Source organism: Vipera berus (assembly GCF_964194415.1).
Source record: "Vipera berus genome assembly, chromosome: 1".
NCBI classification, from domain to species: Eukaryota; Metazoa; Chordata; class Lepidosauria; order Squamata; family Viperidae; genus Vipera; species Vipera berus.
The window spans coordinates 222,960,138-222,980,913 of NC_138202.1; the positions used below are offsets into that span (position 1 = coordinate 222,960,138).

The window sequence follows — 20,776 nt, forward strand, 5'->3', positions numbered from 1 at the left end:
TGGAAGCTCACAGAGCAGAGTACGGTCATATATTTTGTACTTTAAATTACTTTCTGGCTATATAGGGTAGAATGACTAACCAGTTCAAAGAAGGGCTGACCAAGGATCTCAGAGATGATCTGGTAAGGCAAGGCACCTCAAAGAAGAGCTACATCAGCACTGTATAATAATAGCTGCCTGACTAGGAAGGAAAGGAATGGTATGGGGGTCTGTCTTACCCTATCCCAATGGCCTGCTCAAATCAGAGCATCTAAGAATGGGGTCTGTCTTACCCTATCCCAATGGCTTAGATGCAAATCAGAGCATCTAAGAATTCCCTGTCATCAGGAGAGAAGTAAAGAAAAAGGGATCAGGGACTGTGACTTTACCTTGGGGTCCCAGGAGGCATAGCCACAGCATGCCTGGTAAAAGTGCTAATAGCTGGCATAGAAATGAAATGCAAAATAAATCAACAAAGCTCATAGCCAGCAAATGCCCAATTTTCTTTGAACCAGCACATCAGGGAAACTTTGCTGCACTCCAAACCACCAGAACCCTGAAAGGGGTGGGGTGGGGGGCTTGCCACCATTTGAAGAGAGTTTGTCAGCTGACAGCAGGCAAGCATGCTTAATTACTTCTGTTATTGTTACCTTAGCTCCTAGCAAGATGGTAGAATTTGGAGCAACCACTAATTTAACAGACATAAAAAAGTACAGAAACTAAAATTGCTTACTCAAGCTCTAGAAAGCCCAATGAAGTCAAGATAATTGATGGACAGCCACTAAGAGCAGGGTTGATTCTGCAGCACATTGGCTCCATTGCAGTTGACAATCAAAGATCACACCGAGTTCATAACGTGGTATGTTACTGCCTCCTTACAAGTACCTGCCATCTTAGGAATAAAGTGGCTTCAGCTGCATAATCCAGATGCAAATTGGATAAAAGGAATGCCCTCATTCCCCATTCCTAAATGCCAGCCACATCACTTATAAGCAGTGAAAGCTTACTTTGCCCACTCCAATGCAGAATATGGGAGAACCAGCACTGCCAGAAAAATATCCATATTTTGCAGATATGTTTGGAGAGGAAGAGGCAGTTGCGTTACCTCCCTGTCCCCAGGCATGTAATTGTGTCATCATTTTGAAACTAGAATCCCAATCCCAGGAAAGAGACAGTATCCTATGTCTATCCATTATTTAGTCAGTTTCAAGGAATGTTTGGTGGTCAAACACCCTTCCAGCTCAACAGAATCAACAACCACATTTTTTGTCCTTCCAAAACAAGGAGAAGCAACAGCCACTCTGAAAGGAAAGGAAGGAGTCCCCATGCACAGAGTTGATGACTACAAAGACCTGAAAAGAATGGCACTTAGAGATCATTACCCAATTCCACTTATCTCAGATCTATTAGCTGGCTACAAAAGGTACATATCTTTACAAAACTAGACTTGAGAATTGCTTGCGATCTAATCATAATGAAAGTAGGACACAAATATTTAACAGCCTTTGATACAAGATATGGCAATATACAGTGATGCCTTTTGGCTTAGTTAACTGTGGGGCTGGGGACTTTTTGGTTCATTAACAACTTATTTTCAGAAATTCTAGACAGGTTTGTGGTGGCTATACTTACATGACATATCAGTTTATTCCAAAGATCCTTCCTTGCATGTAACTAGAAATGCATTGCAAAAATTACAAGACAATAGGCTCTTTCTCCAACTAGAAAAGTGTGCTTCTGACTTGTCTCAATTCGACTGTTTGGGCTACAGAATCACTACAGAATCCCATCTGGTAACAGTGTTCTAAACACGCAACTTTGAGTCACACCAGTGACACACATCAGTCCAACATGAAAATCTGGCAGGGGCAGGAAGATAGGCTGTTGATCTGTTTGATTAGATTAGGGCACAGCACCAGCAGGATGCAAACATGACTAGGCCCGAATGGATGACTTCTAGGGAGACCAAAAGGTACAGCTGTGCCTTTCATAGGGAAGAGAGTGCAGCTGAAATATCTGAAGTACTTGTGCCATAACAACAAAACAGCAGAACATGGAAGGTATTTAAAACCTAACATCAACTTTCTGTGGTCTCATGTCTGTGCCAACAAAAAGAATTTTCCTCTTGTCATATCTGTCATAGAAAAAAAAAACCAATCCCTGTAATCTGGCTAGGTTACTGCAGCTGCAAAAAACCCATCACAGCCCTGGGACATTGCTTCTCTAGATTTTATCATTGATCTTGCCCCAGTTCAGGGATATAGTAACATACTTGTAGTGGTGGATTTATTTAGTAAATTGGCTCATTTTATTCCTTGCAAAGGACCCCAGTGGCCTAGGAAATAGCTCAACTCTTTGCACCACGTCTTTAGATATAGTGGAATCAATCATGATATAGAGATATAGGGGTCAATCAGACAGAGGAAGTCAGTTCACTTCCAAATTTTTGAAGTTCCTCTTGCAATTATTAAGTATTAAAATTAATTCATTTTCCTCACATCCAGACACTAATGGAGAAACCAAGAAGATAAATCAACTGTTGTAAGCAGCATTTGTGATACTATATTTCAAACCAGCAAGACAACTGGACTGATTTTATACCTCTTGCTGAATTTGTTTACAATAGTGCAACACACTCCTCACTGGTATGTTCCCATTCCAGGCAACTTACAGGGGCTTACCAACAACCAGATGAGAAAGTACAATCCCATGTGCCATAAACTTAGTACACAAGTGGCAAGCAGCCCAAAGTCTATTAAAGGAGCAGCTCAAACTGGCAAAGGTTTTATAAATAAATAAAAAAAGTAGCAGATGCATGCAGAAGAGGATGTGGTGTGGCTTTCTGCAAAAATTTCTGACTTCCACAAAAGCTTCCAAGAAACTAGGCTTGAAATCTAGTTCAGCATAAGGTTGTGTTTCCTATCTGGTCTACCTGGTAAACCTGATAGCTTTGTTGATTCTCTTTTATCCATTAATAACTAGGCAGGAGGGAAGGCGCTGACAGAATTATACCTTGGCCTTCCCGATAGCTAAGGAATAAATTATTCCAACAGAAGAAGAAAAGGTCAGAGATATACATTAGGACTTTTCCATAATGGCACAGTGAGGTTCTTATTTCTCTAGCTTAGCACATACCCCTTGCTTTAATCTCTTTAGGTGATGCACAACACAAATAGTGAGTAAGAAGTTGTAGTTAATGGATACCTGAAATAATCTCATAGTTGAAAACTTTATGCTAGTGGCTGACACAGTCAAATTTATAGAAATGCCAGAACTGTTGACAGAATTTGATTACTCTCATTGCATGAATCTTAATGATTACACATTCATCATTTAGAAATTTACCATTAAACTTGTAAATTTAGCTATTTAAACTATTTACTTTATCTCAAGTGGGCTTGAGGGTTATTCAGTGTTGGGGGGTTAATCCTGATACAGTGCAATTGAAAGACAATTCACTACCATAATTATCACAGGGTAAGAACTCAGATAGAAGAAATGGAGTATATTTGAACTATTTTTAATCAATAGGCGTAGGAACTCTGTTCAAAGTTAGAAACATGTGAGATTTGATACACCATTCTACTTTTAGTGAATATGTTTGTCTAGTTCAGGTGTCAGAAAACTACATCTTACTTGCACTTGAGAAAATATCACTAGGCCAGTTCACCCAAACAGGTACTTTTGACTGTTATACAATGGGTATATTTGTACACACAGCATGGAAATTCTGGGCATTGCAGCCCATATATCAGGTGGGGAGTTACATTAGAACATTGTTTCTTTTTAAATTGTGTGAAGCAGTTATATTTACATGAATATACATAGGTATTAATAGGTAGAACCAAAAATGGCTACAGTACATGATATAATGGTATCTGATTTTTCTTTCACAATGACAGATTTTTTTAAAAGTTTGCTTGAGATTAATAATTCAGGCCATAACTGTAAGCATCATCTGCCAAAACCAGAATTAGCTAGGCAAGATAGTCACCTCTTACCATAGCAGTCAGGAAAAGACTGAAAAGCCCATTTAAGTTTTTAAGGATTAAAAAGTGACAATTAATGGGTACTGTTGTAAAAGTCAGGGACCTCTAGCTGGCTGTGGTTCTTGGTTATTAACATATTTCAGGTTTAGTAGGCATGCCTTGGCTGTAAAGGGATTTTATTCATATTAGCCTAAATAGAGAAATATTTCCCATTTTTGTTGATGTTGCAGAAGGTCCCAGATTTGAAACTAATAAGATGGTATTATCTACTACCAATCTTTTCTAGCACAATGGGAAAGAGGCAAAACCTGAAAGATAGTAAGGCACAATGAAGACAATGAAAAACAAATGCTAAGAATAAATAAGAGAGAAGCCTAAAAGTCACTCTTAAAATTTAGGAGGCCTTTCAGATAATATTTGATTGGTTAAGGGCTTGCTAAGTTTTAAGTGGGTACTTAATTTGTCTCTTCATCAAAACAAAGTCTGGGACCATAAAAGTGGAATTTTTTGATACAGCTTTCCAGTCTCCACTTTTTTTATGCACTGCTGCCTATGAAACCTCATTTCCGTAAGTTAGATTTTCAAATCTGAATATATCTAGATTAAGCCGTTCCATAGCAGGAAATATAAAACACAAATCTTACCTGCTGTCTGATAATGTATTATTTTAAACTGGCATAAACTTTTGTACGTGATGAATTTTAGGCCTTGCTTAGAAACTGTAGTTTACTCCTTTCGACCTCCACTCACAGGTTTAATAAGATGGGGAAATGCTGGAAACTGCTGACGTATTTATCTGTTGGTGTCACAGAAGAAAGCAATAGAAAGAATAAATAGGAAGCTACATCATTCAGCAGTGCCTGACATAGATTGCTTTATTGTCCTATGCTAGCTGAGATGGGCAAAACTGTTGATAGTGTTCTTCACTTTTCCAACTTCAAGTCCATTATATCCTGTTTTCATGTATATAAAATTTTGTTTTAAAAATTGCATGTTTTTAGGTGCTTTTCTCCCAACAGAAGCAATTTTGCACATCACTTTTGAGTTAAGTGCAGATACAAAATTGTGTTCTAGATTGCATATAAATTTAAACGGTGCAAATCAAAATGAAAAAGTGAAAAGATTGCAGGAGTTATCCTTTTTAAGCCACTTTTTAATAAGCATATGCAACTCCCCACCTCTGAACAATCAGATTAAGAAGATAACATGTGAGATAAAAATGAGGATTTTGTGTTCGGTAGCAGAGCACAGGCTGTAATTCAGTCACGTCTGAATTGGAATACTTTTTAGTATAAACTAGGAGGCTAAAGTGAGCAGTCTTTCAGTTATAAAAATTCCTGCTTAGTCTTTAGCAACCACTGCCTCAGTGGCAGAGGGGTGCATTGTCAGAAGAGAATTTAAAAACCAAACTGAGTAAAAGTGCTTCTCATCAGGCCTTTTGGGAACATGGGGCCAAAGGGCACCTGCTAAGATCCTCTTACCTGCTTAAGATGACAAGGAGGTTATCTGGAGGGTCAGGAGTGGGTATGAGTTAAGTTATTGCTGGTGGTGTGCCAGTCAACTATTTGGCAATGAATAGTGCAGGACAGCAATGGAGATAGATCAGGGTAGACTGACACTGGTGTGGTTGGGTCTGCCTGGATCCTCCTCCTCCTTCTCCTGCTAGTCAGCGCTGGATAGTTTATTTATTTATTATTTATTTTTTTAAAAAATATGGCCACCTGACTTACTCTTGGTGACTCCGAGTGGCTTACAAAGATAAAGTCTTAAATACACTAGGTATGCTACAGCACTGCATCTTATCAAAGCAGAAGAGAATTGCAAACGTTTGTTTGGGGAAATGAGTTCTGTTTCATCAATGTTATTTACAGCATCTGAAGGAATGCTTCCTTCAACATAGTCGTGATTCAGAACAGAAGTCACAGTGAATGCCAATGGCTCATCGTGTGCTTTTTATTTTACTGCGTAGAATGTTTTCAGAGTAGTTCTGTGTATTTCTTGGCCAGGCTGGCACTGGCATGGAGACTAAATTTTTAGAGTGAGTAGTTTGCATATATTATCTATCCCCACCCCCAGGAATGAGATTTGGATATTATGCTGTCATTGACACATCTAAAATATTGATATTTTTGATAAATGATGGTTTCATTAAAAGGACTCATACTATGTGTTTGATTTTCTAAAGGGCAATTATCTATTTATCATGCATTATTTGTTCCAAATTGTTGGAAGCTGCCCTACATTTACAAATGTGGATATTTTAGGACTATTTCATATATCAAATGAATAAACCAACTGCTGTCATATGAAAGCATTTATCAATATTTTAGTGTAAGACTATCAAAATATATGGTGTGCCTTAGCTTATGAATTTCATATGTACTAAGACAGATTTTTAGAATTATGGTCATTTTTATTGCTATGATTGTGGTGTTGCTGTTAAAAAATAACTTTTCTTCATTCTTCCTTTCAAATTTTAGACATTTCCTTAAGTTCTTTCTGTTACTCATACTCTTTTTCAGCAATTCTAACTTTAAGTAAAGATGAGAGTGAGAAAAGCCTTTGTAATCTATATATTTAAGATAATGCAAAAATTATTAACTATTAATAAAAATATTAGTAGATAGTGCTATTTGTTACCTGGTTAAGGAATGCTAAAATTGAATGACTGCTTATATTTAAATAATTGCATGATCAAACCTCAACCCAAGTTCTATTTCTGTCTATGGGGCAACTTTCAAGCGAATCATTAGAATCTGAAAATAAAAATCTTTTTTAATATTTTTATTTTAGTATCTAGAGTCCGGTGCAGAAAATCAAATTATTTTGTTCACTTTTTTTGAGGCTAAGACCAAATTTTAGCTTTCATCATCCACCTCTCACCCCATAATATAATCAGGAGCATAGGGGGATTCATATAGAATTTCCTTCTATAATCATATAAAATTTCCTTATATAATAACTTCAAGCTCTAATATTTCAATATTTTTATAATACTTCAAGCCATTCAGAGTTACTATGAGATAAGATGGGCAGCCTATAAATTTTGTAAATAAATAAACACACACATACATACATGTTCCAACAAAACTGGGCACAAGCAAACCTGGGCAATGTCTGGGAGATTTTCCTATTAAATTAGAAAAAAACTGATTTCTACACGTTTGTGATTCTTTTTATCTATGACATATCCCACATGCAAAGAATAATTGTATACATAGTTGTTTAAGTTGTGCTAAAGTATGAATGAATGTATAATTCAGTTACATTTGTTGAGATGTAATGCCCCTAATAACTGTACATTCCTGCCTGGTATTGTCTAGCACATTATGCCTTCATTATATTAATTAATTAATGGAATCTTGGCAATTTTCAGATGTTAAGATTGAAAGAAAACAATGACAATAAGTAATAGTAATACAGAAAGCACAATAAATATTTAAAATGAATATTAATGCTGGTAGTTCCATAGTCCGTCTACAAACAGTCAGATTTTTATCACTTTCTCACAAGCCATGAAATTGAGAGCCATCCTCATCTCAAAGAACAAGCATTTCATTGGAGGGAAGCCATACTGTTAGAATTACTTCTTCCACACCCCCTTTAGCAGGTACTCTAATCATTACATAGTAAAACTCAGTCTGAGAGAGACACCCTCTTAGAAGCCAAGGGCCAAAAAGAGTGTCAAAGGAGGCAACTAACACATAGAATTGCCCTTGGAAACAGAGTAGTGTAGGTCCTATAACAGCGGTATGATATAGGAGGAGCATAAAAGCTGTTCCATTTTGGTCTTGCTGAAGTTCCTAGATAATCTTCACGTGCAACTCCATGAAAAGTGAATTTCAGTAATCTGAGATACAGCAGTGGCAACACTGACCATCTTTAGCCCATCCTGTTCCATTTCAGATTGCTGGGCAAAGGCTCTCCAGTTCAACTTTCACTTGTTCTTTTAGCAAGATTTGTGAAATCTGCAAGGATCCTCAGATTGCAAGTTTGTTCTTTCTGAAGGAAGGCAATCACATTAAGAATCAAAGTTGACACAAACCTTGTATCTGTAGATTTCCAAATTAACAGCCATTTCATCTTGCTTGGAATTGAATCTGATCCTGACTGAACTCCTGTTAGTTCCAACACTAGATCAAACTTTCTGCCATGCATCTAATTGGGCCCAGTATGGCTTCTCCCGGTGTTTGTGTAGTTGTTAAACTAGATAAGAGAGATGATCAAGATTTGAAGTTTCCAATGATGAAGTGGCCTGGCCTTTCCCAACCCCACCAATTGTTCCTGCCCACTTATATAGAAGAGAAACTGCTGTAAAATGATGTCTCCAAATCACAAGACTCTCAGCAAGTCCAGAAAGGTAGCATGGTAGATGTATCAAAGCACAATTTATTTAATCATTGATCAAAATTATGTATAAAGAATCAATCAACAAACATTATGATAAAATTTAAATATTCAATAGAAAAATGTGTAGCTGTTTGTCCTCTTAACCTGGAACCAGTCTATCAGAACTTTATTCTTTTCAGAGTTTTCTAACAGTGATTATGATTGATATTTTGCTACTTTTATGAGGTTTCCAGGAATTTATTAGGAAAAAATGTATGATCTTCCATAGAATGTTTGGAACATATATAGTGAGGGGTAGATATTAATTCAGAGCACAATGAACAGAACAATGGACAGCTAAGCAAAAGTTGTATGTTGGTTCAACAGCACGTTTCATACAGGAGTAGATTAGATTCTGGAATGAAAATTACTATACCTCCATTCTAAAACCTTTGATGGTAAAGGCATTAAATCTGGAAAGAGTAATCATGGATTTATCCATATAACAAATGTCCAGACTAGCAGATAAGACTGCATGCCCCACACAAAGATTAATGAAGAAAGATTAAATTATCTTTAAAAATAGTTATATACTGCTTTTCATTGATGCAGTAGTTAGAATACGGTAGATTGAAAAAGTAGTTATACTGAGGCTCTGTAGCATTTGGGATTTGAAGGCAAAATCATTCTAGCGTTTGTCTTCAACTTCTTCATGAAAGCATGTTTTTTTCCCCTACTTTCATATTACTGCCAAAACAATCCATAGAAATGTCCATAATTTTCAAAGACTGACAAGTTTTGTGCTCCACTTTATATTGTATTCTAGAGGTCCTGAGGAAGAGAGGTACAATAACTGTTTGTGCAGGTGTACCTTTGAAATACAGCTTATTCTGGAAACATTAATATGTGGTAATGATGACTTTATTAAACATTTCCTCTGTTTATTTCTGCTATTAGAGGCCAATTGCATTGAAATGTTTAGCAGGAAAAGAAAAATATTAAAAGTGGAGGAATAATATAAGTTTTACACAAAAAATGAAAAGGGTGAAGTCAGGGGGAAAAATAAGATAGTGATCTTTTGAAAATGGTAATTTCAAAATCTGCCAGACAAACCACTTCCCTCTGTATGCTTAAAGCAGCCAAGTCTTTTCCCCCAGATCCATGACTTCTTCACAAGCTATTCTCAAAGGTCTATGCCTGCACGTGCACACACAGCTGCTTTGCTTCACTTCGTCATTCATTCATTCATTCATGCATGCATGCATGCATGCATGCATTCATTCATTGATTCATTCACTTTCTATAGCTGCCCATCTCAGCATCTCACGGACTTTGGGCAGCTTTCAATTCTAAAACTATAGAACAATTAAGACAATTAAAAATAGTAAAAACCTCTAAAAATAAATACATACAGCAGCATGCTAACAGTAAAGCCAAGAAATGGCACCCTTAACATAAACAGAGCCCTAGGCTGAGTTACACAGCCAAGTTTTAAGCACACACCCACACAATTTAAACAGGTGTTTCTAAAGTACTTTAAAGTACTTAAAGTAAGTGGAATAATATGTATTGCTATTTAAAGAATTCTTTCAGAATATCATCATATTCAGAGTTGACCGCATAATACCATCAAACCTAAAATGCCTTCCTCTGTTTTCAATATATACAAATGAAAATGAAGTATATCTGTATGAATATTTGTAAGATGCAGTTAAATTGATATATAATGTAAGTTACTGAACTATTGCTATAATGGAATACAATCCTACTTTATTCTGTTCTACAGATCAGTGGCTATAAGAATGTCAAGAAATATTTTCTTTCTCTTTCTCTTTCCTGTTCTCTCTCTTCCTTCTCTTACTTAAAGGTAATTATTAGTTTAAAAGTAGTTATTAAAGTGAACTTGTGGTTACACTTTTGCTCAGGTAGTGAGTATTTATGGCCCTCCAAGTATTACTAGCTGTCAAGTATCAGCATCTTTAATGCCACTGGTCAAGTGGCAGTAAGAATTATCTGGAGAGCCACGTTACTTGGTTCCTATCAGACTTGCTTTTACTTGCACAATTACAATAGCCTAATTGTGTGCATCACTGTCAGACAGAGGTGATAGTGTTCGCTCATCTTTGAAAAGGAGGCAAAAGAAGAAGAAATATTTTTAGAGACAACGTTGCACAATTCTTAAAGCTAAATGGAAACTGCATCTTGAAATCAACTTCCATAAGTTGTTTGCCTTCTTTTTACACTATACTCACACCCTTGTCATTGTTTCAAAGTTTTGTAACTTCATTCAACTTCTAGTATAGTAGTGAGAGGAGATGTTCTCAATTGGCTTTGCTTTTCATTATGTTCATTCTAATAAATACCATTTCATATGCAAGATAGAACTTGACTTATTTTTTTTATTTTTATTTTAATCCCATTTATATTCCGCCCTTCTCCGAAGACTCAGGGCGGCTTACAATCTAAGCACAAATCAAATGTGCTTAGCAAACTTATGACCGTAATTGAATCTGGAATTATGTTCGTAAATTATTATGGTCATACATTGAGGCATTAGATGACTGGACCCAATTTTTCAGACATTTTTTGTAGCAGTCATTAAATGAATGCCAAGGCATTAAGCAAATCCATTTTATCCAATGATTGCTTTTTGCCAAAAACTGGAAGCAAATCCCAGAAACTGGCAAAAACTTTGGAAACTGACAAAGATGTCAAAAGTTATGTGTCCATGGGACACTACAAAAAGTTGTAAAAGTGATCTGGTTGCCAAGCAACCAAAATGCAATCACCTGACCATAGGTGGGGTGTTTGTGCAGCCATCATAACTTTGAAATCAAGTTGTGTGTGTGTGTGGGGGGGTGTTTTCTGACATTACTTTCAACATAAATTGTATTTATTTTTGTTAACAAATTATATGCTGAGTATTTGATGTACTTATTGAATAATCTTGGCATACCCCTTTCAGTTTATTAATTTTTTATGTTCTTATTGTATTCTTTAGTTAGTTGAGTTTTTCCCCCCATGCACTATAAAAATCAAATATATTGCAGGGTGAAGGACCTGTTTTGTTTTTGTTCCTCCCCCTTCCCCATATTCTTCTTCTCTTATCCCATTCTCTTCTTTTCAGACTTAGTAAGAACTTTAAGAGATTTTGCATTTAACCTACTGTAAAATAATTTGTACTGATATTGCTAACTAGCTCGTCCACTGGTACTGATCAGTGTAGTTCTATTCTTCTCTTGATTTACAGTAGCTAAGAATTTGGTTAAGGCCTTCATAACCCATGATGAATATCTTATCAAAATGTGAGAAGAAAAATTCATCCCCAAATTTAAATAAGATAAAAAATGAACATGTATTAAGTGTCATCTCTTTTTGTTAAAAGTTTTACGAAGTGAGAGAACATTTTAGTAAGTTTCAACATATCTGGATTACAATAATTCAAGAAAATTGTGCTGCTGTCTAAGAGACGTCTGGATTTTGCAGCATACTCTTTTGGGATATGTACTGTGTCTTATACATTGGACTTTCTTTGAGAATTTGGTTAATTCAGCCATTCAGTAACAGGATTACAATAACTATATGCACTTTGGGAATGCTGGAGACAGAGAGCGCGGAGCTACCTCTTTCCATATAGACATTAAGAATCAAGTTTGCATACCCTGTTCTGAATGTTGTTCTTTGTCACAGAGTAGCAATGAATGATGAGCAAGGTTTTTAGGTAGATCTAAATTGTTCTATGTTTCTTAATCAAGAGTAATATATATGTATTTTATACTGTAGTATCAATTATGAGTTGGTAAGCTTAAAAATATTTGAGAAAAATACTTGTAAGGTCCTAAGACCACGATAGACTAAATCTCTTTTATGGACTTCGTATACAAAACATCATGCAGTAATGAAGTAAGTGCTACTATTAGAAAAGGCAGTACTTCTTTTCTGATTCCACATGCGGTATACTTGATTTAGTTATTTTCATGATTCCACAAATATTTGATCGATTTAGTTATAAACTTTAAACTATTGTTTATCATATATGTGCATGTTTTCACATATTTGTATTGTAAATATAAATATTGATATATGCAGTGAATTGCAAGTTCCAATTTTTAATTGTTTAAAACACCTGTCAACTACATTTTTCACTATTACCTCCAGGAAAATATTGTTGTTTTGCATAGAAAGGATTATAGAACAATTAATTTCAATGGCTCTGTCCCAAATATGTCTAAAATCTGGATCTACTCCAACAAAATTAGTGTTTATAATATAGGATTGTGTTAATTTCTTTTCCATCTGTTGTATTAAACAAAATAGGATTTGGCCATTTAAACAATCCTTACAAGTAAAATGGTGCAAATAATGTATTTATAGTAAAGTTATAAATAAGCTATAAAGTGTTTTCTAACAGTTTACAAATTATTGTAGATTATAATGGTAAATAATTTGTAAGAAGCTTACAAACTTACATACTTCCTATAACTAATACTAATACCACCCTGAGAGAATAGATCTAGTCAATGATTAAAAAAAACAAAGACTTAAAAATATTTACTTAATTCTAGTTTAAAATAATACTGTTCTAGGGCTTTTAACTGCCGTACACAAAAAAATAATTAACAGTTTGTGACTGTTCATAGTATTGTAGAAAAAGTTCCCATTCCAGCCATTTTTTTCCTTTCCTTTTTTCCCATTTCTTTTATCTTTTCTTTTTCTTCTATGCAGAAGACCATCAAATGAATTGTCACAATACTCGAATGCAAGATACAGAAAAAGACGATAACAATAATGATGAATACGATAATTATGATGAACTGGTGGCCAAGTCATTGCTAAATCTTGGTAAAATTGCAGAGGATGCAGCATATAGAGCCAGGACAGAATCAGAAATGAATAGCAATACATCTAATAGCTTGGAAGATGACAGTGATAAAAATGAAAATGTGGGCCGGAAGAACGAGTTGAGTTTAGATTTAGACAGTGACGTTGTTAGGGAAACTGTGGACTCATTGAAATTGTTAGCACAAGGACATGGTGTTGTGCTTTCAGAAAATGTTAATGATAGAAATTACACAGACAACATGTCTCAGCAAGAAAATAGGAATATGAACTACGGGATGCTAGGGAAGCCTGCAAACAATGGGCTTCCTGAAAAAATGGTGGAAGAGAGTGATGAGGAGGTATGTCTCAGCAGCTTGGAATGTTTGAGGAACCAATGTTTTGATTTGGCCCGCAAACTCAGTGAGACAAACCCACAGGAAAGAAATCAACAGCAAAACATGAATTCTCGTCAACATGTTCGGCAAGAAGAAGATTTCCAAGGAAGGACACCTGATAGGAATTATTCTGATATGATGAATTTAATGAGGCTTGAAGAACAGTTGAGCCCGAGATCTAGAACTTTTTCTAGTTGTGCAAAAGAGGATGGATGTCATGAAAGAGATGATGACACCACTTCTGTTACCTCAGATAGATCTGAAGAGGTGTTTGATATGACAAAAGGAAACTTAACACTACTTGAGAAAGCAATTGCTTTAGAGACGGAAAGAGCAAAAGCCATGAGGGAAAAAATGGCAATGGAAGCTGGACGGAGGGATAATATGAGATCCTATGAAGAACAGTCTCCAAGACAGCTTTCTGGAGATGAGAGGAAATCTAAATCCAGTGATGGCCATATCAAAAAGCCATATTATGGTAAAGGTAATATTTCTATCTAAAGTATGTTGTCATATGATAAAATAGAGATAAATCTTAACATATGTATGATGGTGTTGTTTGAGGTGTTAACAAATCTTTATAAAATCTAAACTAATATTTTTGTTTCTGTAAAAAAAATCATTTCAAGAGGAAAAAAGGAAAACAAAAATTACTGAGAAAGTAGGCAATGATTATCCTGAAATGCAGACCAGAAATAGGAGAAGAGCAGGCAGACCTGGGTGGGATGGGGTGGAGTTAAATATGTCATCATCTTAGAGTTCTCACATTGTCACAAACAATCCAAGTCCAACCCCCTTGAATTTTTAGAGCCTTATCTAGTGCCAATTTATTGCTAATTGCTAGTTAATTAGATTCTTGTGTACAGGCTTGAATAAATTTTCTGTGCTGTAACTTAACAGATAGTCCTGATCCTTTGCACCTGACATTAATCTGAGTTAGTTGACTAGATTAATTTCAGGTGCGTTGCATTAGGACCATATGTTAAGTTGCAGCACAGAAGATTTATTCAAGCCTATATGCAAAAATCTAGTCAACTAGCATTAAATTGGCTCTAGATAACAGTCAAAGAAATTCAAGAGGGGGCGAGACTTGGATCATTTTTGGCAATGTAAGAACTCTAAGTTGATGATAAATTTAACTCTGCCCCCCAGTTTTGCCTGTTCTTCTCCTACATCATATCAGTTATCCCATGAAAACAAAGAGATGTGGAAATACCTTGTATGAATTTACTTACATTTTGAGGGTGGGTGCAGGACAATCAAATCAGCCAGCTGTAAAATTCAAGTATTTATAGACTTGACTATGGCGGAACATCCTGATTTATAAAATTATCACCAAATGGTAGTTATTGATTAACACTTTCCTGCATAAAATGTGGGATTTCTTGATAGGAATTGAACTATATTGGAATGACTGATAACATAAGATAGAAGCAGTGACTGCACATTAATTATCTTAAATAGTAAGATAATGAAAACCATTTGCCAGGCAAGGCATGCTGAGATCAATAGCAATTTCTTATATATGCATTCCACCTCACTAGTTTCATGCAGTCATGGAAATAGTTAAATTGCTACCTTTAGAAATAATTATGACACAACATGCAAAAAAAGTCTAAGCGTAATTACTGTAAAGATTTTTATTCATTGGTATATATAGTATATAAATATAAACATGTTTTTTCCTGAATCCACATTCTTACAAAGTGTATAAGAGCTGCAGAGTACTTTTGATTTCCATTACCTTTAATAAAATTGGAAAAAATGACATTATTAGAGGAATGTGAGATCAATACAGATGGATATAGATGATATTATACTGCTCAAAGCATCATATTAAACTGTTATGGTGAGGCTTTTATATTATAAATAATAGAATTGTGACACTGGTTATGATTTTAAAACATTTTATAAACTTCTGCAACAATTTTTTTCCTTAAGCAAAGTTTATAAGACAAAAGCAAGGTTTTAAAACTCTTAAGACATATGGATTTCTAACCAGTTTTGCATTATACAGTATTCAAGTTACTAAATTTGAACCAATTCAGATTGTACATTTTCTGTACATGCAATTAACCTTGAGCACATACTTGCATGAGTTTAAATATTAAATTTTTTTAATATTTTATTACTGGGGTTTGTTAGTTTAATCTTTTTTAACATTTGTATTATTGTGTTTTATTGTTGTTAGCCGCCCTGAGTCCTTCGGGAGATAGGGCAGCATATAAGTCCCAATAATTAATTAATTAATTAATTAATGAGTAAGCACAATGAACTACACTGAAACTTTGAATAAAGTAGCTTTATCTTGCTTGATTGAAAAAAAGTATTCATGAGAATTATCTAAGTTATGGAAATTGCTGTTAATTTAATTCACATATGTGTCTGCCTTTGTAAATTCCAAAGGTTACCAGAAATGTTCTCTTCAACAAACAATACAATCAACACATGCAACAACTCTTAAATTACATTAGTATTTGAAATACTTTTTCCTAAATATTAATTATTTGATAAAATAAGGTTGAGTTTTATATTCTTATGTAAAGTTTTATAAGTATTTTATGAGTTTTACACACAGATTTTTTTAAAAAAATATCTTAACTAAATCCAAAATGGCTTTATCAATTAAAAAAAATTCTAAATAAGGACAAGTACTGCATTTAATTGAGATCAAAAGCAGTACCTAGGTCTGAAATGGGAACTGTAGGCAAATTTAATGCCTCATATGATGGAAAAGATAGAGCAACTTTACAAAGCTGCAGAGAAGGTACTGTCAAGCACTTTTTTGGCTTTTGAACCTAAAGCATTGCATAACCCCTTCCCTTTTTTACTCCTAGATTTAAAAATAATGTATGAAAGTTATGCCCCAATGTCAATCACCATCAACTATATACAAACCCTAAATCTGGCATCAAAAACTCTTGGCTAAGATGATGATCGGAATATCAGCACACACATTTACATTTCAATGTAGAAAACCTGCAGCATCAAAAAGAGAGCAGGATAATTCTGTTATATTCCATACTCAGCTCAGATGGGTTTCTAAAATCAATGAGAAAGGATATCCTTTTTCAATTTATATGTTCATTTCATGTTAGAAAGCTTCTGCGCATCTTTTTGACTTTCATCTCAACCATACACATTTATATCAACTCTTTATGTAAAGCAATGTCTAGACAAGCATATCAGTAGATGGGAGGAAGCCCCATTTTCCTTTCACCTGGTTCTGTGTTTAGAAAAGTCATTATTAAATTATTGTTATTATTATTATCTTCAAAATGACCAAGGTATTTCCCTTACTCAATGTTTGGAGCAGCAAGATGCACTGGAAATGAAGTTTCATATAGGTCATATAAAAACATTTTTATTCCGTATTTGTGGTTGGCTTATTAAAATAGTGTTCAAATGTGTGCCTGTCAGTATGATCTGAATTTTAAAAAACTCGTTCTAGATGTTTCAGCTCATTAACTGATACTATGTCAATAGTATTGATGGATGTTTATGCATTTATTTCCAGTATTAATTCTGATTGTCCAAAGATTTACATTATTTATGCTATATGTTTCTTGTTAACTATTATCTTTCTTGTTGCCCTTGGAATACTGTTACATGAAATAGCATGACCACAATATAATATTAATATTGACTGGATTTATTTATTAATTTATTTTAGACAGTTATATGTCTCAAATGCTTTTGTAAGACTTACATAAAATTTGTGGTTTACAAATGCCATTAGATATCTCCCAAGGGGTAAAGTTTGAGCTACACACTAGTGGTAAATAGGTTTGACTCCCAACTTCTATTAACTTGCAGTTAATGACTAGCTGTGTCTTATTAAAGGCCTAGTCACTATTAAAAGCTAGAACATTTGTTCATTTGCTAAGTTTAGGGGATTATTAATTATTCTGAGAGGTATTGTTCATATTATATAGTCCAAAGGGGACATACGTATTTGGTCTTTTTTTTTTTTAAGAATTCCTGTTTTCTTAAAAATATTGATAAAATATTTTCTTTTGAAATATCACAATTTTTGATCAAAGCAACTTTCCTACCATGTATTATGGGCTGCCAGTTGTTTGTTCACCTTCTTACTTTTTGCAGGTTTATTGATCTCCTAATAACGGGCCTGAATATTTAATTAATATACTGTATTTGATTAGAAGGTTTTTGTCAGGCTTCTTTTGATTGACAAGGCATATTACTGCAAAAATACATTTCCCAAACAAAAAGGCTCAGATAATTAGGTTTCTTTAGCAAAATTATGAAGTCCTTCCAGTGACTCCTGTGTATCAAATGTGACTGTTTATAACAACCAGTATGCAAATTTATTGCATCTATTACTCCTGCCCCACTCCTATAAAGGACTAGAAATGCATCTCCTTTGAAGAGAGGCAGAATTTCCATCTGTTCCTTATTTTGGTAATGTCCTGATCTATTATCAGGTTGTTTACTTTTAGATGAGAACTTTCATGGAGCAGAAGCACAGAAATTGAGTATATAAAACAGCTGGATGGCTGTTTGAATTTATATATGCAGTAGGTCCCAAGTCATGGTTAGCCAGTAGGGCAACAGAGACCACAAATAAAAATGAACAGTGTAATTTAGAATATGACCTTATTTCACTTCTGGGAGCTCACAGTAAAATAGTGCCCGACTATAAAGCAAATGTGATACGTTTTGGACTCTATACAGTACGTTAGTTTTGTATAGTATGTTAGTCTGCAACACAGGAATAAGTAGAAATGATCCAATTGTGAAATATAATTTCTTGCTTTTATATGTGTTTAAATATAAAAAGCAAATGTCTTAAATCTGTCAAAGTTCTAAGCTGTCATACAAATAAGGTTTAATTTGAATTGAGACTTAGGATATGTGAAAAAAATGAGATTTTTTTAAGGAAATAACTTTTAAACCCTCTATGGCAAATAAAATCACACAACCAGGGCTAAATATAGAGTGCTGATAACTTTTTTTTTCATTTGCTGTAAGCAGGATAAATTTATTCAATGATCAATGTTGACTTTTTAATTTGAATTTGAATCCTATGTGCATTTGAATCTTATGTGCCATATTGCATGTATCTGTTTGAAAGCTGGCTACATATTAATCAAAATATTAGACTTTCTATACAGAATTAAAATTCAGAATGTGTTACTTCTAAGTAGTTACCCTGAGATAATTTCCCTTATCAAGTCTATGAATTATTTCAGAGGTGCTTACAGTTGTCTAAAATTTGTGCACCTGAGATTGGATGCATGCATAACATTTTAAAGTGCAAAAACATGTTCTGAAAATGAAAAGTGTGAATTTGACAAATGTGTAAATCATCAGGGAGGTGGGATGGTAGCATATGCACCACAATTTTGTGAAATGGACCTGAAATAATAATCCTGTATCTACACAACATTTTACCAAAGAATGAAGCCTTGATTTATTTACCTTGTTAGAATTCTTGGTTCTCTTTCAGTTGACTTCAGCCTCTGATTTGCATGGATATAATCACAGGACATTAAAAAAAGGAGTTGAAACACTTTTTTTGTAATTTGAGTTGGGGAGGGATTATTCCTTTTATCCATGCTCACCAGCACTTATTCTTCTACACTAAAGTGCTTATCAGGGAAGAAGATTAGAAGAGTTCAGGATTTCTCTTTGAGGAGATTCAGAACCTCTTTCTTTCCCTTTTCTATCACTTGTTTTAAACCTATGACTTAACAATTCAAAGCAAGGTTCATTTTCTAGACATTAAAACTGTGACTTAACAATTCAAAGCAAAGTTCATTTTCCAGACATTTGAAAATATCGCAACTCTTATACCTCCACTGAAGCTTATATAGAGCAGGAGGACGGAGTGGAGTGAGATGGGCCATTTCAAGGAATCGAGACTTACAACCATCATGGTCATTCTCTCCCCCCCCCAAAAAAACCCCCAAAAGAATTATATCTTTTGTTCTTACTCTTCTGCTAAATTTTCTTGAATATGCATACAAATCAGAAATTGAATTTAACTGTTTGGATATTTTTTTCCCTTTGGATAACTGATTGTGTAAAAGATAGATCAGCAATATTTTAGTAAAAAATAAACAAAAACAAAGCATGAAATAATGGCATTGGCACTGCATTTCAAAATCCAGAGAAAAATATACAGTAATCCTATTGATTTCCAAACAGGAATTGTTTCTTAGAATAGATTTTTTTCCTGAGAATATCATTAAATAAAGCAACAAAAATTTGTTTAAATGTCATAAATATTCAAGTTATAAGTAAGTGACTATTTTCGTCACTATTAAAAGAATAGTGAATAATATTTAATATTGGTCAATATTAAAAGGAAATATTGTTTTAACCTCTACTAATTATTCATTGGAAAGAAATACACTTTTGTTTAAGTTCTAATATTCTTTAACAATGGTTTGATAAGTCAATATTAATCCTCTTAAAAATGCCACTATAAGAAATAACTTACAATTTTGGGGGGTCCCCTCTCATGGGATCTCCATACTTCTCCCACCGTAAATTTATAAACATCAAGATGTGATGTTTATAAATGAGGACAAAGCACAGTCTACACAAATGTTTTACAGAACTATATTAAATGGCAAGGGTGGCTTTGCTGGAAGAAAGTCACCACCTAGGACCCTCCATGTCTGGGGATGGTTTTAATTGTAAAAGCTTCTGGTTGAGAAGAAGAAGCAGGACATAAAATTGTTTAAACAGAGCCAGACTTGTTTTCTTCCAGTGTTCTTTAAGAACATTTTCCAAAGAGTTACTGATTTCATTAACTGAACCTACATCCATCTGGAAATCTGAAAAACATCATTCACTTGACACGTTTGTTGTAAATTATAGATCCCTCAAGAACAGAAAAGAAAGAGAGCAAATGTCCAACCCCTGGGTGTGATGGAACAGGCCATGTAACGGGGCTATACCCCCATCACCGCAGTTTGTCAGGATGCCCACACAAAGATAGGGTCCCTCCAGAAAGTAAGTCCACATTGTTTCATGGAAACGGGGGATAAAATTCCACACAAACTTTTCTAGCATGCCTTGAGAAGCTTTTTATTTTGATTGCTCTTTCATTCCTCCCATTTTTCTAGTATTTGTCTCAGTTTAGCAATTTGTTTTATGTTACATTTATATATTTTCTTATTTCATCATTTTCACATCTTTACTAACTTATGCTTGAATGAAGATGTTTTAAAGCTGTATTCTTTGATCCTGAGAATACTGGGATATCTCTAAGCAATTGCTTTCTTGCGCATA

The 20,776-nt window shown here is 34.5% G+C and overlaps 1 protein-coding gene across 2 annotated transcripts in view; it reads left to right on the plus strand.

The window, feature by feature from the left end:
- MYT1L (myelin transcription factor 1 like) overlaps positions 1-20,776 on the plus strand; it is a gene marked incomplete at both ends in the record, with an annotated part of 123,723 nt that overhangs the window by 40,153 nt on the left and 62,794 nt on the right. The window contains 2 exons of one of the 2 annotated variants that reach the window (XM_081326218.1): positions 13,023-13,997; positions 20,363-20,497. In XM_081326218.1, coding sequence (XP_081182344.1) covers positions 13,023-13,997; positions 20,363-20,497 — 1,110 coding nt within the window. The remainder of the gene's footprint in view (positions 1-13,022; positions 13,998-20,362; positions 20,498-20,776) is intronic. The other variant, XM_081326219.1, reaches the window with a different exon arrangement.